The sequence below is a fragment of the Telmatherina bonti genome (assembly GCF_933228915.1).
Source record: "Telmatherina bonti genome assembly, chromosome: 22".
NCBI classification, from domain to species: domain Eukaryota; kingdom Metazoa; phylum Chordata; class Actinopteri; order Atheriniformes; family Telmatherinidae; genus Telmatherina; species Telmatherina bonti.
This window is the reverse complement of record NC_136631.1, coordinates 20055870-20077393: the sequence shown is the minus strand read 5'-3', so window position 1 is coordinate 20077393 and position 21524 is coordinate 20055870. Positions and strand designations below refer to the sequence as shown.

General features: G+C 40.3%; 2 protein-coding genes across 2 annotated transcripts in view; both read right to left on the bottom strand.

The window, feature by feature from the left end:
• Window positions 1–6: 6 nt before the first annotated feature.
• On the bottom strand, window positions 7–6041 carry fam98b (family with sequence similarity 98 member B). Its single transcript, XM_079261915.1, has 8 exons — window positions 5911–6041; window positions 5589–5737; window positions 2812–2940; window positions 2543–2718; window positions 2120–2200; window positions 1899–2015; window positions 1651–1818; window positions 7–1551 (listed from the first exon to the last, which is right to left on the bottom strand). The coding sequence occupies exons 1-8, from the start codon at window positions 5946–5948 to the stop codon at window positions 1264–1266; spliced, it is 1146 nt and encodes a 381-aa protein (XP_079118041.1). The 5' UTR covers window positions 5949–6041; the 3' UTR covers window positions 7–1263.
• A 4659-nt stretch (window positions 6042–10700) lies between these two features.
• Window positions 10701–21524, bottom strand: part of spred1 (sprouty related EVH1 domain containing 1) — a 31734-nt gene continuing 20910 nt past the window's right edge. Inside the window, exons 4-6 of the mRNA XM_079262149.1 lie at window positions 20501–20547; window positions 14918–15061; window positions 10701–14783 (exon numbers count right to left, since the gene is read on the bottom strand). Coding sequence (XP_079118275.1) covers window positions 14100–14783; window positions 14918–15061; window positions 20501–20547 — 875 coding nt within the window. The 3' untranslated portion in view covers window positions 10701–14099. The remainder of the gene's footprint in view (window positions 14784–14917; window positions 15062–20500; window positions 20548–21524) is intronic.

Sequence of the window (21524 nt, the reverse complement as noted above, 5' to 3'; positions counted from 1 at the left end):
GAGTACATTTAATACTTCAGCTGCTTAGTTTTAATAAGCAGTTTTTGTATTAAAACTATTTTGTTAAACTAGTTCAGTTAGTGTCTTTATCTCAGCATAGAAAAGTACATGTCAGTGTCATGCTACTTGAATTCATGAAAAAAAACATACCAGGATATAATAAAAAATGCGGTGAAAACATTTTACTGCCATTATGTAGAAGCTGGGCTGGAACACAGATGTGTGTCAAGTCAGCACAATGTCACTGAGGAAAGATCCGCTACGCTCTACATGGCAGCACAGAATAGATTTAGAAAGTTACATTTAAAAAGACTAATGTCCTTTGACTAAACAGGACCAAAGTTGAGATGTTTGACTGCCAAGCAGCAGCAGCAAATCTACAGCAGGCAGAAAATGAGAAGAGTCAACATGTTGCAGTGGTCCACTCAGTCCAGACCGAAGCCTTTCTGAAATGGCAGCCGGACTTTCACATAAACATCAAAATGAAGCAACTGAATGAAGAGTGGGGGAAAAATCCTCCACACAAATTATGTGAGATGGACAACACCATGCAGAATGATTACAAGTTGTTGCTGCTGACGACAGTTGTGCAAACTTTTAAATCATTGGCTGAACTTAGTTTATCACACACTGCTTCTACATTTTGGCTTTTTTTTTTTTTTTTTTTTTTAAATAAAATAATGTCATATGAAATGTCTTTTTCATTTAAAGTTTTTTAATTGGCTTTTAAAACCTAACCAGCATCAGGTGATCTTAGGTCCTGATGCATAAACCTTACGCAAGTATTTCTACAATTGATAACTAATGAAATGATAGTATTGTGTTGTCACAGTCTAAAATACCATTACCATTTAAAGGCAGTTTTTAAAAAGTGTTGCAAACTAATACAACTATTAGAAGTTTTTTAGATTTATAAATCACAATTTCTTCATAGTCAGTTTGAGACATGGTTGAAGTATTGCGGCCCAAAGTGCATTATAAATCCTTTGTGTTTGTTCCTGCAGTCATGTAATGATAATACTTTAAACTAAAAATAAAAACAGATTGGAAAACTGGAAACAAAATGTGCAACACTGAAAAGAAAAAACTGCAAGGGTTTATACAAGTCTTGTAAAAGTGGAAGGTTTTTTCACAGACTGAGTCTGCCGTCAGGTGAGTGTTTTTCCTCTGCTGATAAAAATGAGGTCAAGTAAAATCAATGCTGTACATGTAAAAAACTACATCTGTCACTTTGCAAAAAAACAAAAACAAAATCAATCCACACTAATACTGGTATCGTCCTTTCTTTCCTCCATGACCTCCATGTCTACTGTGTCCTCCATGGTTCCATCCACCTCCTTTCCAGCTTCCACCCCCTCCTCCACTGCCCCAACTACCTCCTCCTCCTCCCCAGCCTCCTCCACCACCACGCCCTCCTTGACTCCAGCCTCCTCCACCTCTGCCACGTGCTGCTCCTCCGTCTTGTCTTTTCTGCCAGGGTGGCATCTCAGGAGGTGGGGGTTCTATCTCTGACGGACGCCCTCCTCGGTCGGGAACTCTTCCCATCAGGATCTGCAGAGACGAGAACAAAAAGAAAGTTTTCTTATGAGTAAAACTATCAAACGCAGACCTGTTGTTGGAAATTGGGAAGTGTTTAGTTGTTTACTGTACCTTGTTGACAGCACACACCGTCTTCTCCCTGCTCGAGCCGCTGCTGGTTTTCACAACATTGCAGATTTCCTCTCTGGCAGCCAGCAGCTCAGCCATGTCCACTGTGGACTGTGGTCTCAGAGAGTGTCTCTTAGGCTGGTAGGCTCTCGCCATACTGTCCACTTTCTCCTGAAAAGACGGGAGCATTCGTCAGTTAAAAACCGCCCCCCTGCACAACAGTTTGACATGTGGTGGTCATGTGAACATGCCTTGGCTCTGTCTGACCACCCGAATGACTGAACAGTGACGTCCAGCCGTTTGATCAGCATCCTGCGACGACACTCGTACTCGGACGACAGAACTTTATTGATGTCGTGCAGCTTCTCCTGCAGACACGAGGAGTTCACAGAAACGTTAATGAAAACTGCACCAAGCAGACCCAAACACTGATGTGCACGGAAAACTGACACGAGGAGGTCCGTCCACGTACCCACTGCTCCCTGCTGAGAGATTTCTTCAAAACTGGGTTTCCAATGTAAGCTGTGGGAACATCCTGGAGGATTTTTTCAACCTATAACAACAGATTGGAAACTTATGAAGATGCTTGCAAGCTCAAAAATAATTTTTTGCATTATTTTAACATTAATTAACAATGTGATCCTTCACCAGGACAAACAAGAAACACATAATACTGACATGTAAACCCTAATGTTTCAGATTCAGACTCTCCTTGTTTATCTTAGATCATCAAACCTTACTTACAAAGTCAACATAATGTATACATACTATGCTATAGTACATACATACTATAACATATGCCGTAGGTAATCACTGATATGAACATGTGTTGACTATGTAGATGCAATTTATCGTCCAACATGGTCTGAATAAACTTACATGTACTGTGCCTCACCTTCTTTTGTATAAGGGAGAAAAGCTCAGCTGCCTCGTGTCCTCGGTGCTCAGGGACCTTCAGTGTTTCACAGATTGCTGAAAGCTCCTGATGAACCGGACTCCTGTCTTTGTGTTTATCAGAGACTCGCCTGCTCCTCAAAATTTGGGCCGCCTGAAGCTCCGAGCTCAAAAACACTGAGAGAGAACATGAGTTTGAATTCTTAGATCTTGTACTAACCCCACTGAATCTGCAACAAGATGATTGGTTCAACAGGAATGACTACATACGGAGGATCTTAAGATGGTCTTTTGTGTTTTGTACACTGCCCTGGAGAATCCCTGAAATCGATTCTTCATAAGGACAGCGCAGCTCCTTCAGCAAACCATTCACCTCAATCTGGAGGCTGTCCATGTCATCTGCATGGAGAAAACACAGAGCAAGTATTTATTTTGGTGTGTTTAAAAAAACACTTTACATTAAATTAAAAGTCAAGCAATGCAAGTAGTAAGCAAGTAAACGGCTGCTAGAATATTTGAAATAAAAGTTAACACACCATTTTAAATGACTTAATTAAAATTATTTCATTTGCACACATCATTTAAAAATATTTGGATCCCAAATAACAGTCATAATTACAAAAAAACAAAAGCAGCAAGTTTGCAAATCTTCAAAAATGATGTTGGTGATGCAATAATAATAATAATAATAATGATAATAATAATAATAAAAATAAAAGCCGCAAGCGGCATCCATCGGGTCCTCGCCTCATGCCGTAACCTCCACCCGAACTCGCCACAAAGCTTCCGGGTGGATGTTAAGTGAAAGGCATGAATCCAAAACTACTTTGTTCAAAAACAATGCACATACAGTGCTAAATGGGCGTAAACACCAAGATGGCGGACATCCTGTTGCCATGGTAACTGGTGCTTAATACACTTTTTAGCTTCTCTTGGGATGTTACACATGTATGCCGAATTTCGGAGCCCTAGCTCAAAGTAGATGTTTGGGACCCTCGGGACCCCCTCAAAAATGTGCCCCCCCGACAATACATATTACAATGTGTTAAGGACCCACCAAATATGAATAGTTACAGTTTTGGTGCACATCGCATGAATTTGTGCAAAGATATAAGCAAACCGTGTTTCATGGCGAGAAGGATTTTTCCAAGATGGCTGACACCCAGTTGCCATGGTAACAGGTTCTTAATTGACTTTTTTGCTTGTCTAGGGTTGATACACATGTGTGCCGAATTTCGTAGCCCTAGGTCAAAGTAGACGATCGGGCCCCTAGGGGCCCCCAAATACATATAACAATGCGTTAAGGACCCTTCAAATATGAAAGATTTAAATTTTGGTGCAGATCGGATGTATTTCTGCGAAGATATGAGTGAACCATGTTTCATGGCGAGAACGCATTTTTCCCATGAGTTGCCACGGTAACACGCTTTGTCCATTGGAAAGATTTCACTAACTTTTGGTCCCCATGTTGTCACGAAGCTTCCTGCTGAGTATGTAGTCAATCGCATGAAAATCCTCAGACTAGTTCGTCCAAATACGATGCGCTTAAAGTGATTTAAAAAAAAAAAAAAAAGGGCATGAAATCCAATATGGCGGACACCCTGTTGCCATGGTAACAGGTTGTTAATTGAGTTTTTTTTTGCTTGTCTAGGGTTGATACACATGTGTGCCGAATTTTGTAACTCTAGGTCAAAGTAGACGATCGGGCCCCTAGCCCCCCCTACCAAATATGGATTATTTTCATTTTGGTTCCGATCGGATGTATTTCTGCGAAGATATGAGTGAACCGTGTTTCATGGCGAGAACGCTTTTTTCCATGGGTTGCCACGGTAACACGCTTTCTGCTATCAGAAAGATTTGAATAACTTTTGGTCCCCATCTTGTCACGAAGCTCCATGGCGAATGTGGAGCCAATAGCATGAATCGCCTCAGACTAGTTCGTTCAAATACGATGCGCCAAAATTGAAAAAACGGGCAAAAAAATGGCCGCAAACGCCAAGATGGCGGACAGCCCGTTGCCATGAGGCGTTTCAATGACTTTTTTACTTGTCTTGATGTGATAGACGTGTACCGAATTTCGTCGTCCTACGTCAAACTAATTTTTTTTTTTTTTTTTTTACCCCATTCTAGAGGCCATTTTTGGCGTTTCTAGGGGGCGCTGTCGAGGCATTTTTGCATTGGCGTGCATGCGGACCCAAGAATATTGCTATTTTCGCCGGACTTGAGGTGTGTGCCAAGTTTCGAAACTTTTCACGGGGCCTAAGGGGGTCAAAATTGAGCGAGTTGTGCTGATAAGAAGAATAAAAATAATAAAGAATAATAATAAACATTTCAACAACAATAGGGCCTTGCCATACTCCGCATGGCTCGGACCCTAGTAATGATGATAATGCGATTAGTCTTTTTTTTTTTTTTTTTTTTTTTTTTTTTTTAAATACACAAGGTATTCCAGTTTTACTTCCATAAACAGATAAAATTTAAAATTTTTTAAAAAGCAGTACACACTATTCAATATGGAAATGATACGTTTAGCAAAATCTTACATTTATAACTATTAGATATTCAAACCCAACGAAAAGAGTGCATGATTTAAATTTTATGGGTTTTTTTTTTTTTTTTTAAATCTTTTCCAAATGGCCAACATGTGAAGGAATGCATATTTACAACATGCTTACCAACCCTGAGTCATTGGAGGTTCCTATCATTATTCATAAAGCACAGAGAAATGTGTATTACTGTTAAAATTACACCGTTACACAACTACAGTAAATGATTTAACACTAACTCAAGAGAGCAAACAAGAAGGGTCACATGAATTTACATTGGCCTGATAAACAGCAGACTGTTTAAATGATGTAATAAGAAGTGACATGAATGTGCGTTGTGTTCATTTCCACGTCAGGTGAAAATGTATAACATTAAACTGTTTAATTGTCTTTACTAGTTATTCAGCGGTGCAGCAGTTGAGTAAAAACAACTAGTTTCGCCAATATAGCAGCCTAAAAACTTTTCTGGATCAGTTTCAGGGGTGGATCGACATGGTCTACCTGGTCCTGAGGTAATGCTTTCCTCCAGGTCACACAGCGGCTTCAGTCTGGAGACGAGCCACCGGCAGAGCTGGACATAGTCCGGGGAGGACAGGCCTCCTTCTGCGGCTCCGAGGAGAGCTTTCTCCTCCAGCAGAGGGCCATCATACCTGCGGACCGTAAGACCTTGTCAAAATGCATTAAATACATCATAGGCTTAAGACTAAAAACGCCCCTGTGGAGCCTCTACCAACATACAAACTAACAGCACGTGTGAAATAAACTAAATAAATAAATCCAGAGCTGAACAGTTAGCCAGCATGCTAACAGTGGATTCGCTTACCCGAGCTGTTCTAAAGAGTCCAAAATGTCACACTCCATAACTTAATCGGTGCGTTTTTTGTTAACTACAATTTTTTTTCTAAAAACATGACAACATTAGGTATACGTGTGTGTCAGCATATACTGTTGTGGCACCCATTCATTTCTAAAACGGTACGGTACACCCGTGTTCCGACTAAATAAAATAGCCGGTGTGAAACATTGTCCACAATATGGTTCCGCTAGTTCTCTTTGTTTTGAAGTGACGTTCTTTCTTTCCGTTTGTTATCTATCTATCTATCTATCTATCTATCTATCTATCTATCTATCTATATATATATATATATATATATATATATATATATATATATATATATATATATATATATATATATATATATATATATATATAATCTATAATTTTATATAATTATATAATAATAATATTATTATTTGTTCAAGTAAGGTGCTTATTTTGAAGACTTTTCAGATGTAATTTTCTCACTGACGGAAAAAGTATTGAGAGGCTCTTTGCAGTTTGATACTTTGGGGAAAAAAACATCCTAAGAAAAAGTCCTGCCGTCAAATTGTTAGACTCCAGAATGCTTGATTGTCATCATGCACATACATATCAAAATATCAAAATTTATATTAGCTCTTTGTATCACAGACAATTCAAAGAATATAAAAAATATGCACTGCGATGGACTGGCGAACTGTCCAGGCTGCCTCTCGACCAATGATTACTGGGATAGGTTCCAGCTTCCCCGCAAACTTTAATTGGACAAGTGCTTAAGGAAATGACTCACTGGCTGACTGGCACAAAACAACAATGTGCACCTAGAATATGTGCACCTGAGCATCTGCAGTACAAGCAATGAAAGACCAGAATAGTACCAATTCTAAGTTTGAATATGTAAATTGGTTGTTCATTGGGTTCTTGTGTGCCTGTAGATTGGGAAGTGTACTCAGATTATGGGAAAAGGGTTCTTTGAGTCCGGTGGTGTGAGGTTTTATGTTCCCATACAATCTAGTTCCTATCCTATAAATTGGGCATACTATACAGCAATGTGTCTATATTCTTCTGGACCCAGGCATAATACACTGCTCAAAAAATAAAGGGAACACTAAAGTAACGCGTTGTAGATCTGAACAAATTAAATATTTTTATGAAATACTTTGTTCTTTCCATAGTTGAATGTGCTGACAACAAAATCACACAAAAACTATTAATGAAAATCAAATGTATCAACCCATGGAGGTCTGGATTTGGAGTTCTACTCAAAATAAAAGTGGAAAAACACACTACAGGCTGATCCAACTTTGATGTAATGTCCTTTAAACAAGTCAAAATGTGTCTCAGTAGTGTGTGTGGCCTCCGTGTGCCTGCATGACCTCCCTACAACACCTGGGCATGCTCCTGATGAGGCGACGGATGCTCTCATGAGAGATCTCCTCCTAGACCTGGACTAAAGCATCCGCCAACTCCTGGACAGTCTGTGGTGCAACTTGGCGGTGGATGGAGCGAGACATGATGTCCCAGATGTGATCGATGAGATTCAGGTCTGGGGAACAGGCGGGCCAGTCCATAACATCAGTGCCTTTGTGTTGCAGGAACTGCTGACACACTCCAGCCCCATGAGGTCTAGCATTGTCTTGCATTAGGAGGAACCCCGGGCCAACCGCACCAGCATATGGTCCCACAAGGGGTCTGAGGATCTCATCCCGGTACCTAATGGCAGTCAGGCTACCTCTAGCGAGCACATGGAGGGCTGTTTGGCCTTCCAAAGACATGCTACCCCACACAATTACTGACCCACTGCCAAACCGGTCATGCTGGAGGATGTTGCAGGCAGCAGAACGTTCTCCATGGCGTCTCCAGACTCTGTCACGTCTGTCACATGTGCTCAATGTGAAGCTGCTTTCATCTGTGAAGAGCACAGGGGACCAGTGGCGAATTTGTCAATCTTGGTGTTCTCTGGCAAATGCCAAACGTCCTGCACGGTGTTGGGCTGTAAACACAACCCCCACCTGTGGACGTCGGGCCCTCATACCACCTCATGGAGTCTGTTTCTGACTGTTTGAGCAGACACATGAACATTTGTGGCCTGCTGGAACTCATTTTGCAGGGCTCTGCAAAAGGGCTCTGAGCCACTTGTGTGGGTTGTAGACTCCGTCTCATGCTGCCACTAGAGTGAAAGCACTGCCAGCATTCAAAAGTGACCAAAACATCAGCCAGAAAGCATCGGAACTGAGAAGTGGTCTGTGGTCACCACCTGCAGAACCACTCCTTTGGGAGCCTTGGGTGGCTGTAGCTCAGGAGGAAGAACAGTTGTCCTTCAACTGGTAAGTTGGGGGATCAATTCCAGGCTTCCCCTGAAATGCCAAAGTGTCCTAGGGCAAGACACTGAACCCCAAACTGCCCCAAACTGCCCCCCGATGTGCCCATCAGGGTATGAGTGTGTTGAGTGTGTTGAGTGAGTGAGTGTGTGTGTGAATGGGTGAATGTGACAAGTAGTGTAAAGCGCCTTGAGTGGTCTGTATGACTAGAAAAGCGCTATAGAAGTACAAGTCCATTTACCATTTGTCTTGCCAATTGCCTATAATTTCCACCTGATGTCTATTCCATTAGAGAACAGCATGTGAAATTGATTGTCAATCAGTGTTGCTTCCTAAGTGGACAGTTCCATTTCACAAAAGTGTGGTTGACTTGGAGTTACATTGTGTTGTTTAGGTGTGTTGAGCAGTGTATATTAATCCAGATCTGGTAGATGGGCAGTGTATATTAATCCAGATCTGGTAGATGGCATCCCACAATCCCTTGGTCTATTTTGACCATCCAAGCAAAGTCTTCTTCCCTGTGTTGCGCAGCTGCTGTACAGTCAGGGTGAGACAGGCGGTTGCTCTCTGTTGTGGCTCTGCACACTTCAGACAGCTGAAAGTGTAGCCTGTTTAAGTTTATGAGAAAGAAGCACCTTTGTTAGGCATTTTTCATCAGGTGACCTGGGTGAGGTCAGGTAAGATGTAATGTGGAGACCCAGGAACTTGATGTCACCAGTGACTTCCATGGGCTTGCTTGTGCTCAAGACCCCGTTTTTGGCTTTGCACCACTGTATCAGGTGCTGGATCCCCTCTTTGTGGATCTTTTTAAACCTTGTTTTGTACATCTGTCCTCTATCCAGATCCAAAGACAACTGTCCACTATGGCAAATTGGACAGCATAGGGTTGTTTTGTTTTGGCACTGGCTTGTCTTGAATAACAGTACCGAACTTCAGTCAACAAACAGCATTCTAATGTAAATGTTAAGGTGCTGCAGGTGTGGAAGGGCTGAATGAAGAGAATCAAAACTGCCTCCTCTGTTGGCTTGATCCCCTGCAGGCAAATTAAAAGATGTTCAGAACAACAGAGATGCCCTTGATTTGGTTTGAGAATCCGTTCCAGAACACTGGAGTCAGAGCTACAGGGTGGTAACCATTCAGGCAGGTTACACATTATTTTTTGGGCACAGACACAAAAATGGAGAATTTGAGACAGACAGGAGCCACTGTGAGCTAGAGGGACAGTTTGAAAATGCTCAGACAGGCTCATATGACTAAAATAATTATAAAGAAAAATGCCTTCCGGGCTGTGTTTTAATTAGGTGTCTTATATATGATAATGGAAGTAATATGAAAACATTAATGAATGGAGGGGGGCTCCAGCTTATGTTTGTTTGAATTGTTCTCATCAGCAAATTTGCAGATCTAAAAAGTTTAGACGGTTCAATTCCAAAATCAAGTTAGGCATTTTTAAGAGAGGTGGTTAGGCAAGTTAACCACCTCTCTTAATCAATGAAAAGTACTGGTAACACAATGAAGTGTACGCCACAAAAGATTAAAACTCAACATTTTATTATGATAATGTTATTTGATATGTCAAATTACAAGTGTATGATGTAACATAAAAACAGTTACAAACATATGTATGCATATTTACATTATATATTTATGAAAAGTAACAAGCTACATCTGTATAAAGAAATTTCAACTATGACTTGAGTTATTGGTACTATAATTTTTACATCAGATACTTGGTATTCTCAAACCATGAGAATAAATACCTAGACGTGTAGAAACCAATAAATCCAGAATGAGAGATGTAAAGTTATAAGATGGAAACTAGGATGAACGTGAGGCACTTTTTTGAGGTTGTCAAAATGTGAAAGCTGATGGCACTAAGAAACTTAAAAAGGAACAGAATAAGATGCACGGGGAAGGAAATAAGCACAGAGTACGAGAAAGAAAGAAAGAAAACAGGCAGTGTTTACAGAATAGTTAAGAGTAGTACCATTTATACTGCAAGTTTCAAAACACAAATGTCTTCCACTATTTAGAACTAATCACATAAATGTTACATCAAGCGCTGTTAGGTGAAAAAAAGCTTACACATATTATCAGTGCACCAAAGCATCAGAGAACTGAAACATAACCACTCAACTGCAGTGAAAAGTAACCATTTTTTTTAAAACCATATACTGAAGAGAAACAGGTTTATATAGCTTCTTTCATTTTTTAAAATCTACACAATGTCAAGAATGTACACTTTTATGCATTCCCAAAGATATGCACAATTTCAAGACCGAAAGAGGATAAAAGACTAGCAGCAAAGTGGTTACAACTGAAGTCTTATATAATGCAGGTAAAAAAATTATACATTATACATACATTATACATACATACATATATATATATATATATATATATATATATATATATATATATATAATATATATATATATATATATATATATATATATATATATGAAAGCAGACAGACATATGTTGCATATATAATACAGTACATGACAGGAAGTTGCACTGCGCTGGTTAATGCAGAATGAGAAGTGTTATTCCAAAATTCTCTACACTTTGTATAATGCACATCCTTGAGTCTGCTTCTCAGCCAGCAAGTTTTAATCAGGTTCTTCAAACACCAATTCAGCTTGCAATAATGCAGGGAGATCTGCTTACGATGGGAGAATGTGATAAACATTTGGTTACACACCAACCCCGCACGCACACTGCCAGTAACCTGAGCATACAGACATAGCACACATTCACACATACACACAAACAGACCCACTCACATGCACAAGTGGAGTCACACAGACCAAATATTTCAAAATCACCACTGTTATATGCTGTTGGAGAATTAGGTTTAACAGTCGTTCATAGCTGACTTTCTCTGTCAACAATAAAATTAGTGATTGTATCTAGCAGCTTCATGTATATTTTTATTATATGTCAAACTTTAGAAACAAGTACCATGTTAGCACTATCCTTCCATCTACCGTACAAAACTAGAGAGAGACTATTTGAAGCTCAATAGTCATATCCATCACAAAGCCCTCTACTTTTCAATGTGAAATAATACTAAAAGGTGACCTATGTACAAAATGCTGTCAATAGAAGCTACAATATATGTTGACAGCAATGATAAATACAGCTCTATCTTTAAAATTTCAAAGACAAAAAAAGCTGGGATTATCATCTGTTTTTAAATATAGTGTTACGTATTTACAGATGTTTAGTTTGGTACCAGGGGTTTGCTGACTACCTATTTAGCCTTAAAGTGTCCAGTTCAGTCACTGACTCAGTCTGCAGAGGTCAATGTGTTTCCCACGTTGGAACGTTTGCATAGAAAGTAAAGGGAGTTATCAGTCAGCGTGGAATTAGGGAAATGGATGATCCTCCTGTTGTCATGTTGAGACCGAAGCAACACAACTATATGTTTAACAAAGAGTGTAAGGAGATGAGGAAAGATACATATCTGTTGAATATGGATGCACAGTTAATGTTAATGTGTTATAGTTAGTAAAGAATTCAGGTCACTGCAGAGACACCTAAACTCAACGGTTATTCCAGCAGGGGCTTTTTTTTCTTTTTTTTTTTTTTTTTTTTTTTTTTTTTTTTTTTAAAATCAGTGGAAAATTTCCTGCTATTGTGAGTGGGAAAATTATAAATACTGCTTTGCCCAGTGGACTTAAAAGGAATAGTACAAAATTTAGTACAATCTTTTTGTTTTTTTGCAGAATTAGATAAGCAGACCCATCAGACTATTTTGCTCGCGGATGGCTACCTTATATTAGCAAAACAGACAAAAGGCTAGTCACATTCAAGACTATTTGACTACTTTAGTGTCATCTCCCACCATCTTCATTAGAAATTAAGATCTTCAGGATGCAACTGAAAGGTCTTCCAGAAACTAAATCCAGTCCTGTTGACTTGACTCAAGCTTCACTGGAAACCATGAGCTGAAAGAATGGAAAGCTTCTGATAAGTCCAATACGACGCTCCACGCAAACACCAACAGGACTTTTTTTTTTTTTAAATGTCCATTGATTTGTTTTAGTCATTTTAAGACAGAGCCAAAAAAAAAAAGCTGCTTATATCTACTTTCAGTCTGGAATGATCACACTCTTGTGCCACAAAGGAATGAGGGTGGTATCAACTTCATTAATGAATTGTATGTAATGTCTATTCGCTTTAAGTCCAGTAGACAAACATGTTCTAATGCCGAGTCAAAGCTTTACACATGTTACCAATGGTGACGTTACAGGAAAAAAACTTGCATATGAAGACAAAAACTAACACAAGTGAGCGCACCTACACATATACATGTCTTCAATTGCTAAAACACTGATCCGCAGTAAATAAATGCATCCACTCATTCAGGGCTTGTAAGATGAAAACACAAGACAGGAAGAGGGGTGGATTGACAATGTAGTACTACATTTGCACAGCATATGAAGGGACAAAACAACAAAAGGAAAAAACTGAGTTAGAGGACAAACATAAAACTTTGGAGAGGGTGCTGCAACCAAAGCTTAGATAGCAGTGCTTTAAAGACAGGGTTTCCCCCATTGTGATTTAGATGTTAAATTTATTGTATCAATCTCTAGATTAATTCTAAAATCAAAGGGTTTCTTAATCAAATAACATCCTAATTTAAGTGCCTCATCATTTAACCAAGGAGTATTATGGCTCCTTGCTTAACCAAAACAAAACTTGCTGGTTGAGCAACATTTCAGCCTTTTTGATTCAAAACTAATTACAAAAATAAACAGGAAAAAACAGAAGAAAAAAAAAAAAAAACTAAACCAAAAACAACTTCACTACGGTAGTAAATAAGTGGGCTAAAACATTTCAGTGTTAATGAAACTGTGATGTTCTGTTTTCATTTAAATGGGTCATAAGATTCTCTGCCGTGGAAACTTTAAAAACTAGTTTTGGGGACTTCGACATGGTGAGGTTACCACTTTTTCCCTTCAAATTATGGAATCAATCCCTTTCTTTTGGAATGCAATCAAACGGCTTGAAACACCCCGGTAAAGCATGTTTTAACATAATTTAAATGTCAAGAAATCTGCCAGACTGTACCTTAAAAAAACAATTGTCTATTTGCTTTTTTTTCCTTTTAAAATAAAAGAAATGTTGGCGTTTCATCCATTATCTAATGTCTCTTCAATGTCAGAAATTACACTAAAAATGGCATATTACACACCACAAGAATTTGAGGTTAACCTTAACTCAGGGGATACTGTTTAGTGCATTTTTCTTTGTTTAGTAATTACATTGTCTGCAAATGTTTAAGCCGTGAAGGAAAGGTCACTGTTACCCAACTGCAAATTTACAAAGAAGCAAGAGCGTGTCCCTTTTAGCAGACTCAAACACCAAGTACCTTTTCCTCAACACAGTATTGTTTCATTTGTTCTTTATCATGAAGTTGTTGCTGTCTGTACAAAAGACCTTTATCCTTCATAAAGTTACAGATTACTTGTGGCACAGTTCTGAAATTTGTTGCCTGGTTTCATCAATGTATGAGAGTCGAGTGTGAGATAGATGTGTGTGCTTGTGTGTAATATGTGTGTAATAACATCTCCAAGTCTGTTGAGCATGATGTCAGCTTCTTGTCTTCTTTTCCTCACGTTATGCTCTTGCATTTGGCTTGATGCTCAGAGCCCCCCCAAAAAGCGTAAGGTTTTTCCTCCACTGCTGCTTGTCGGCGACAAACACAAACTGAAATCTCCAAAAGCCCTCAGAGCCAGGGATCAACAACATATCACCCCGTCTGAGAGGGGAATGAAAAAAGGATGCCGGCTATTAATTTTCCGCTTTTATTCACTGCCTTTGTTAGCTAGCTTTGAGGGTGTCCCAGTGTCCAGCGTCAGGTCACCCCGCGGCTTTGTGCTTGCCTCCGCAGCAGCGACAGGCCTCGCCACAGTGGTGGCAGGCACGCAGAGGCAGGTAGCAGCACATGCAGGGTGCGATGAAGGAGAGCGCCACCAGGGCCAGCCAGCGCAGACAGAACTGCTCGTCAGATGTGTCACATGAGCAGGGGTCTGAAAAGTCGCCCTCCGAGTCAGACATACAGTGATACAGCATGCTCTCGGCACACAGCATGCAGCTGACTTTGTAGATGCACTGCTTGATGGGGTCGGGGGCATCTTGGCACTGTCCTCGCCAGTTGTCTTCATGGTTGAACATTTCTCGACAGTAAATGCAGCGCGAACGCTCACCATCTTCTCTTCGCCGACGGCTTTTCCCCGACTTCAGCAGGGGTGACGGCTGAGTCTTGATGGCTGTGTCCTTGCCCAGACCCAGGCCCATTCCTGTTCCTATGCCCACACCGGGGCCAGAATGGGAGTCCCCTCCAGGGCCATCAGGGAAGAGGTACTCACATTTCTTACTGTCCAGTTTGTGAAAAGAGGAGGGAAAGTCCAGATCCTCACGGTCTGCGTCACGTCGGCCCATGACAGGGTGGCGGTAGTCTTCATAGCCACGGATGAGCACATCTTTGCGTGGATTGATGCGAACAATCTCTTCTTCATCCATTCGAAAACTGACACGACGAGTCTGTTCAAAGAAAGCCATCAAAGTGAGAATCATCTCCATTAGTGAGTGTAAAAGCAATGCTTATATATTTAGTTATTACAATAACAAATTTAGTCAAAAAATGTAGACGTGTACAAGTTGCATGAGAAGCCCACCTGTGGAGGCAAGTAGCGGCGGTTGTCGTCAAAGGGCTCAGCACGGACATAGCAGCCCCTGAATGGCTCGGGGGAGACGACGTGGTTCAGAGGAGAGAACGGCTCTTTCATTGGGGTGCAGATCGAGGGAGGCTTGTCACACTCCTGGAGACATACGGAATCATTTAAGCTTGCAAAACAGTCGTGAGAATATGGGAAGTAAACTTGCAGACACTTGAATTTTTCTTTTGTTAACTTGACTTGTTTTTATTCAGGAGCAGTGCCCGACCACATCTGCCCAACTGCTATTCCACTTCCTGTCATGGCTTTATAGCTGTTGCAGTAGTCTGTGTTACCACACACACAAAATAAGGATATTTGACTTGTTTAATTATGTCAGAATGAACCTAAAATGTACTATGACCTTTACAGATGAACTTCATTTAAATTTCTCTCCCATCAGGAATGCGAGTGTACAACTGTTCAATGTTTAAGTACTAATTGCACAACATGCTGTTTTCTGACATGGTAACTAACCACAAAAAAACAAACAAACAAATAAAGTGTCGGAACCATGAGTTGACCACTAAATGTTTTGATTCAATTACAGCTTGTAACTAAAGTCTTCTTCACCAAACTGTTCACATTTAGAAAAAATCAGACCAACGCCTGACACGTGACAAGTTTTTGAGACATGGACATTTTCATGTTGTGGTATATCCACTATATGTTTTAGTATTTGTTTCAAGAAATTTTCTGAAACAAAGGAAGTACCATCACATAATTATATTTAAATGTTCTTCATTCATGGCATAATATCAGCGTAGCATGAACTTTCTATATTCTCTGTATATTCCACCTGGAAGTTGAACATCTTTATCTTTTTGTGAGCAACATTTCTGATAAAGAGATTTTGAGTATAGGATTTAGGATTCTTAAACCAACATCTTAAAGTCATCTGTCTAGGCCCTGGTAATTAAAAAAAGATCATATTAATAATAATAATAATAATAATCATGATAATAATAAAGACTTAAAGCAAAATTTGAAATCCTCATATCATAGATTACCATTTCACATGTACTAATTGTCCATCATTTGATTTTCATGACCACAACAGCTTTTACTCGAGGTGTGTAGGCTGGGTTTATGTGTGCGTGTGTTCCACTTCAACCACCAGGGGGCATCCTACACCCACACTTTAACAAAGGACTGTTGTGCGGCAATGACTCAAGGCCCTTCTGTTGAGAACTCAGTTCCCATCAGGCTTGCATGTGTTTCCACAAACATAAAAAAAAGGCTTTAGAAATGAGAAGGGAGAGATATAAGTAACCCCCCCCCCCCCCCCCCCCCGACAATTAATCTCATGATAATAAGAAAGTCAGTGCTGAAATGAATCAGGATGAGAAGTCTATAAATACTATCATATGAATAGTGCAGATGACAACAAATGTAACACTTCTGAACCTCTGCAAAACTAAAATAAACGAGCTGAACACTTCAGTACTCATTGCAACAGAAATAGTAACAACAATGAATTCACGATCATGCATGTAACGATGATGAATAAGGGGGGGTATAGTCAGTAATGATACGAAGAGCCTCATATTATTCTGTATGTCTTCACAACTTCCAGCATGTTCTGAGCTGAACATTAACACATGCTGTGACAGCCTCTCACAACCAACCACATTCTAGCACTGTACACGCAAGCTAACTGTCCCTCTTTTCCCACACACACACACACACACACACACACACACACACACACACACACACACACACACACACACACACACACAAACATCCCAACCTCATCAATGCAGGTTAGTCCTCCTCTCTTCTCCTTCTCCCACCCTCACTACCTCTCTCCTCTCTGCGTGTGGAGGAGGCTGCTGGCTCTGGTTAGTCAGTGCTGTGTGTAAAGGAGCCCACGCCAGTGCTTTAACGCACAGCGGAAATCTGGTTTGCTCCCAGCTGCTGCTACAGTAATTACTGTCCTGTGGTTGCTAAGAGATGCTTCCTTTTAACCCCCACCCTCCACCCCCACTTCACTTGCCCCCCCCCCCCTCCAAACCCCTTGTCAGACTACCAACACATGGTCTGTGAATGTGTGACTTTGCTCTTTCTTTGCCTCCAAACATATTGAGTGGTGTAACACGCATGCAGTATCTGCAAGGGAATGCAAAGAACGAGAGACAGTGCAGGGAGGGAGAGAGAGGAGAAAGAACAGAACAGGAAAAAATGAGATTGTGTTTGTATTCATGAGTGCGTTTGTGTGTGAGAGCGAGAGAAGGGAAGAAACACAGAGAGCACGATAGGCCAAGACTCTGCCGAGGGAATGTCATAAACTAGCTCCAGCTGGAGAAATGCAGCACAGAACTTAAAAAGCCAGATGACAGCTGTGTGTGTATGTGAGAGAAAGAGGGAAAGAAGTGAGGGGGTGGAGAGGTGGGGGGCAAAATGGGAAACAGACTTGGGCTTCCTTTAAAGCACTTGCCTAAGCCCCACCATTCAAAGGCATGTGTGGGGGCCAATCTGGAGCTGATCTGACCCTGGAGATGTGGCTGGGTGAGAGAGGAGGGGAGGTGGTGGGAGCCAGGGGCAACATGGCTCCGTACCAACATCAAGGATGCATGTACTTCCGCCCTCAAAGGCACAGGGGGTCAGGACAGGGAAAGCTGGATTCGGGCTACAGACAAAAAAAAAAAAAAAAAACGTCCTTGCAGCAGTAACTCTGCATTACAGACACACTGACGCGGATCGGGTGTTTGTTGAGAGCCTGTTTTTCATCTCAAACTAGCTCTTCACATTTCAGCTGTCAAAAAAACTGGCTCTTAGCCATAAAAGCCAATTTCAGAGCAGCACCAACTCCATGTTGGACTAGAAACAAGGAATCACCTGTGTCAGGGGGCTAATTACCTCATATAGGCAAGATCTGGGGAAAAAAAAAACCCACAACTCTTCTTCTGAGGAAGGACAAGCAAACAGCTTAAGGGTGATATGATGTCAAAGAACCACTGAAAACCACAGATGTCCTTATTTGTCCCCGCCCCCCCCCATAATCTTATGTCTAAATAAGAATGGTTGGGATAATTGGCACTGAAGGCAGCTATGGTAAATGTTATCCTATCTATCACATTGCATGACATTCGCAGGCAATAATGAAGCACCCTTCTTGGTTTGCCATCCAACAGAACATTGTCTTCCATAAATCCCCTACTAAACTATCAGCTGTTGCAATTGATCAACTCTCAGTGGAAAAAAAAAAGTTTTCAAATGTGTCCAACTTGAACCCTCTCTGCTTTGTACCTGCGTCGCAGAAATATAACGGCAGGCAGACTGTCTGTTTTAAGAGGGAGGCTGTAAAAGTCAACTGACCAATAAACTGCATGTGTACAAAACTGATAAGAGGTAACTTCCTGCCAGTACTAAATTGGATGTTTTCCTGTGGCAACAGAAAAAATAAAACAACAACAAAAAAAAACACTATTTTGTGCTGACAGAAGGACTGTGGTATCACAGCATAATTCCTGGCAGTGGGTCATCCCAGCTGAGCAGAGTTGTGCAACCGCTTTATGGGTAAAATATGCTGCATGCACATGTGTGTGTGTGTGTGTTGAGCGAGAGGAAGAATGTGGTAAGGATGTACATGTGGGTGCTTTGCCTCAATGGGCAGGATGTGGATGAAGAAGACCATCTTCATTGCATGCCTCCCAACACACACACACACACACACACACACACACACACACACACACACACACACACACACACTAACTGCTTAGACAAACTTCATCATGCACACACTAGTCAAATGATCTGAACAATGCAAGGCTATCAAGAATTCCTGTAAATTTGAGTTATCATACATATCAACAAAGCTCAACTGTGACCTCACATGCCGATTAGATTTTTTAACAAGGCCACAGCTGCTCCAGACAGATCTGCTGCTTCTAAAATAGCATCCCAATAATAAAAGTAAGGACTTGATGGTATCGTCTTTTAGACTTTTGTATTAAGAATCAGACACATATGGAAACACCTTGTTGTGCAATGATATTTGTTTGCTTTTGTTGGGGTGGGGTGCTACAGCCTTTGCCTCTGGTTTATTTTTTTTATTTTTTCCTCTGTGGCCCAGGTCTTCAACCGCAACATTCGGATGCCAAATCACCATGGTGACATCCTAAGAGGCTCACTGAACCCCGTGAACACCCCCTTCTACCACTCTCCAGATGCACCCCCTTCTGCTGCCTAGCAACAGTGGTGCCATTGGATTTCCTGTATGCTCAGGCTGATTCCTTAAAGAGGAACTTTGCCACAAGAAAAGCAACCCTTCTAGCCTTTTAGTTCAGATAGTCAACATAAAAAAAGATGAGTGAAATAGCATGTCGGATGCAGGTCAGAACAGTTCTCTAGCTTTTGAAGAGTACAATATAGTCTTATTTAAAGTCACAGGTGGTGCTGCACGTGGTGCAAACACCAAAAACACAACAAAATAATCCCATTATATTAGTGGTGTGCATGTTGACTAAACTCTGTTGTACTAGTTGAGTGCACATTTCTTTATAAATAATACTTATAAATAGAATCAAAACTATTGTTTCATGATGACAAAGCAATATCAGTATTTATGTTTAAAAAAGTTGGCAACTACTACAGAATGGTTGCACTGGGTTACACTACAGAGTGGGTGTTACGGTGTATTTTATATTTCTAGTCACTAAATGCACACACTAAGAACTATCCTTGAGTTATCCCACCCACTTTGCAATCAGAAGTAGAACAGGTGACTGACTTTACCGGAAAAGACCTGATATCTTAAATTAACATGGGTGTGTTGGCTTCAGCTAGCAACCTATTGCCTCTCTTTGCTAAAGATAACACAACATTCCTAAACACCCTTAAGGATTACACATAACCTATGCTGTATACCATCTGGGTACATTATGCATGTACAACACTGTGCATATTTCACTGTGCACAAAACTTAACATAAATTGAGAAGTCACAAATATATTCTGAATCTTGAAATGACAACCCCAACCATTGAGCCAGAAAATAAAAAGAACTATAAAGAACAAAAGGAACTGCAACAGATCGCATTAACCCTCCCACAACCTTGTTTGTTGACATCATGGAAACAATTAATAACTTTTGTAAAGTCGGAAGTCAGTGAAGGAGCCTAAATTCACAAACTTTTAGTATGATTTACAATGTCATAATTATTCATAAAAATTTTTTTTTAAAAGTACCAATGGACCACTGAACTGGCTCCTGACAGTCCTGTTAAGACTAACAGCAACCAAGTTAGAGTCATAAAGGTAATATTGCTTGATTTTTCTTCCATTCACTGGCTAACACCCACTTTATTTCAGGTTTTGACTAGCACAGATTAGAAGATAAAGGCAGGTTGTTAGCACCTGGATGGGCACATCAGTTTCAAAAGACACAGCTTAGTTACAAACATTGACCTGCTTTCTATTCATCAAGGAGTGTAAGCTTCACTTATGAAAGTCAGCAAGACAAATATGTCCCAGTATGCACACCCAGACGGATTTATTCCATTGTTATTCATAAACTCTCAACTCTGATTTTACTTACCGGTAGTCCATTTTCTGGATTATCTCCTCCTCCAAATGGACGACACCCTGAAAGGTAGAGAGAGAAAACAAAAGAGAAGATTGATGTGATTACTTTGCCACCTTAAGCCACATAGTTATACTGTGTTTTGAATTTAAGAAAGCCTTTGTAACAACACATACAGCATAGCACAATTTTATTGGCTTAGACTAAAATTTTGCTGCCAGAGGGCAAAAGAAACAGTGAAACCCTGTATCGGTCATAATCTACTTCAATTATTAACTTACTTATACAAATGTATGCAGGCAGCATGGTATATTTTAATTTTTACCAACTTTTGCGCAGGAAAACTGCCCTTTCTGTTATCTTTTTAAGCTATTTCGTTATCAATGGATGACATCTTGTTTGCTAAACTAGTTTAAAATTTACAAGGCAGATTCTTTCAAGACTTCTGCTTTTCTCTGCCTGTCGCCCAATGGGGAAATGAAAGCTGCTTTGTGTTAGTGGGGCACACATTAGTAAATCTAATATGCACAGCTAGGATAATGTAACCTCAACCTCGGTTAAAATGCCAGGCGCCATTTCCACACCTTCCTCTCCTCCTGCTTATGTTAGGGTAAGAAGCCTCTGTTTCAGTTTTCACACTGGCCATCCATTTTTGTGATTGTCAGGAATAATCTTGGTCTTGCAGATGGTGTACCAAACACAAATACATATAAGTTGTCCTAACTCATCCGAGTTGTTCAAACAATACTGTAATGTCTGTACTTTGACCTCACATTGATGACTTTTGATTCATTAAAAATCAGTTATATTTTCCTTGAGTGGTCGAGCAGGGTTTAAAATAACTTTTTTTTTTTTTTTTTTTTTAAGTTGCCACTTTCTCATTTAAATGTGAGATTAAGTCACAACACAGAAAAGTAAATACTGTAAAAACGGACAGGTTTTAAACAAGCTATCAATTGTTTGAACATACCTGGAATTCAGATGAAGAAATGAAGTGAAACAGCTATTATTTGTGGTTTTGGTTTCAGTCACAATGATA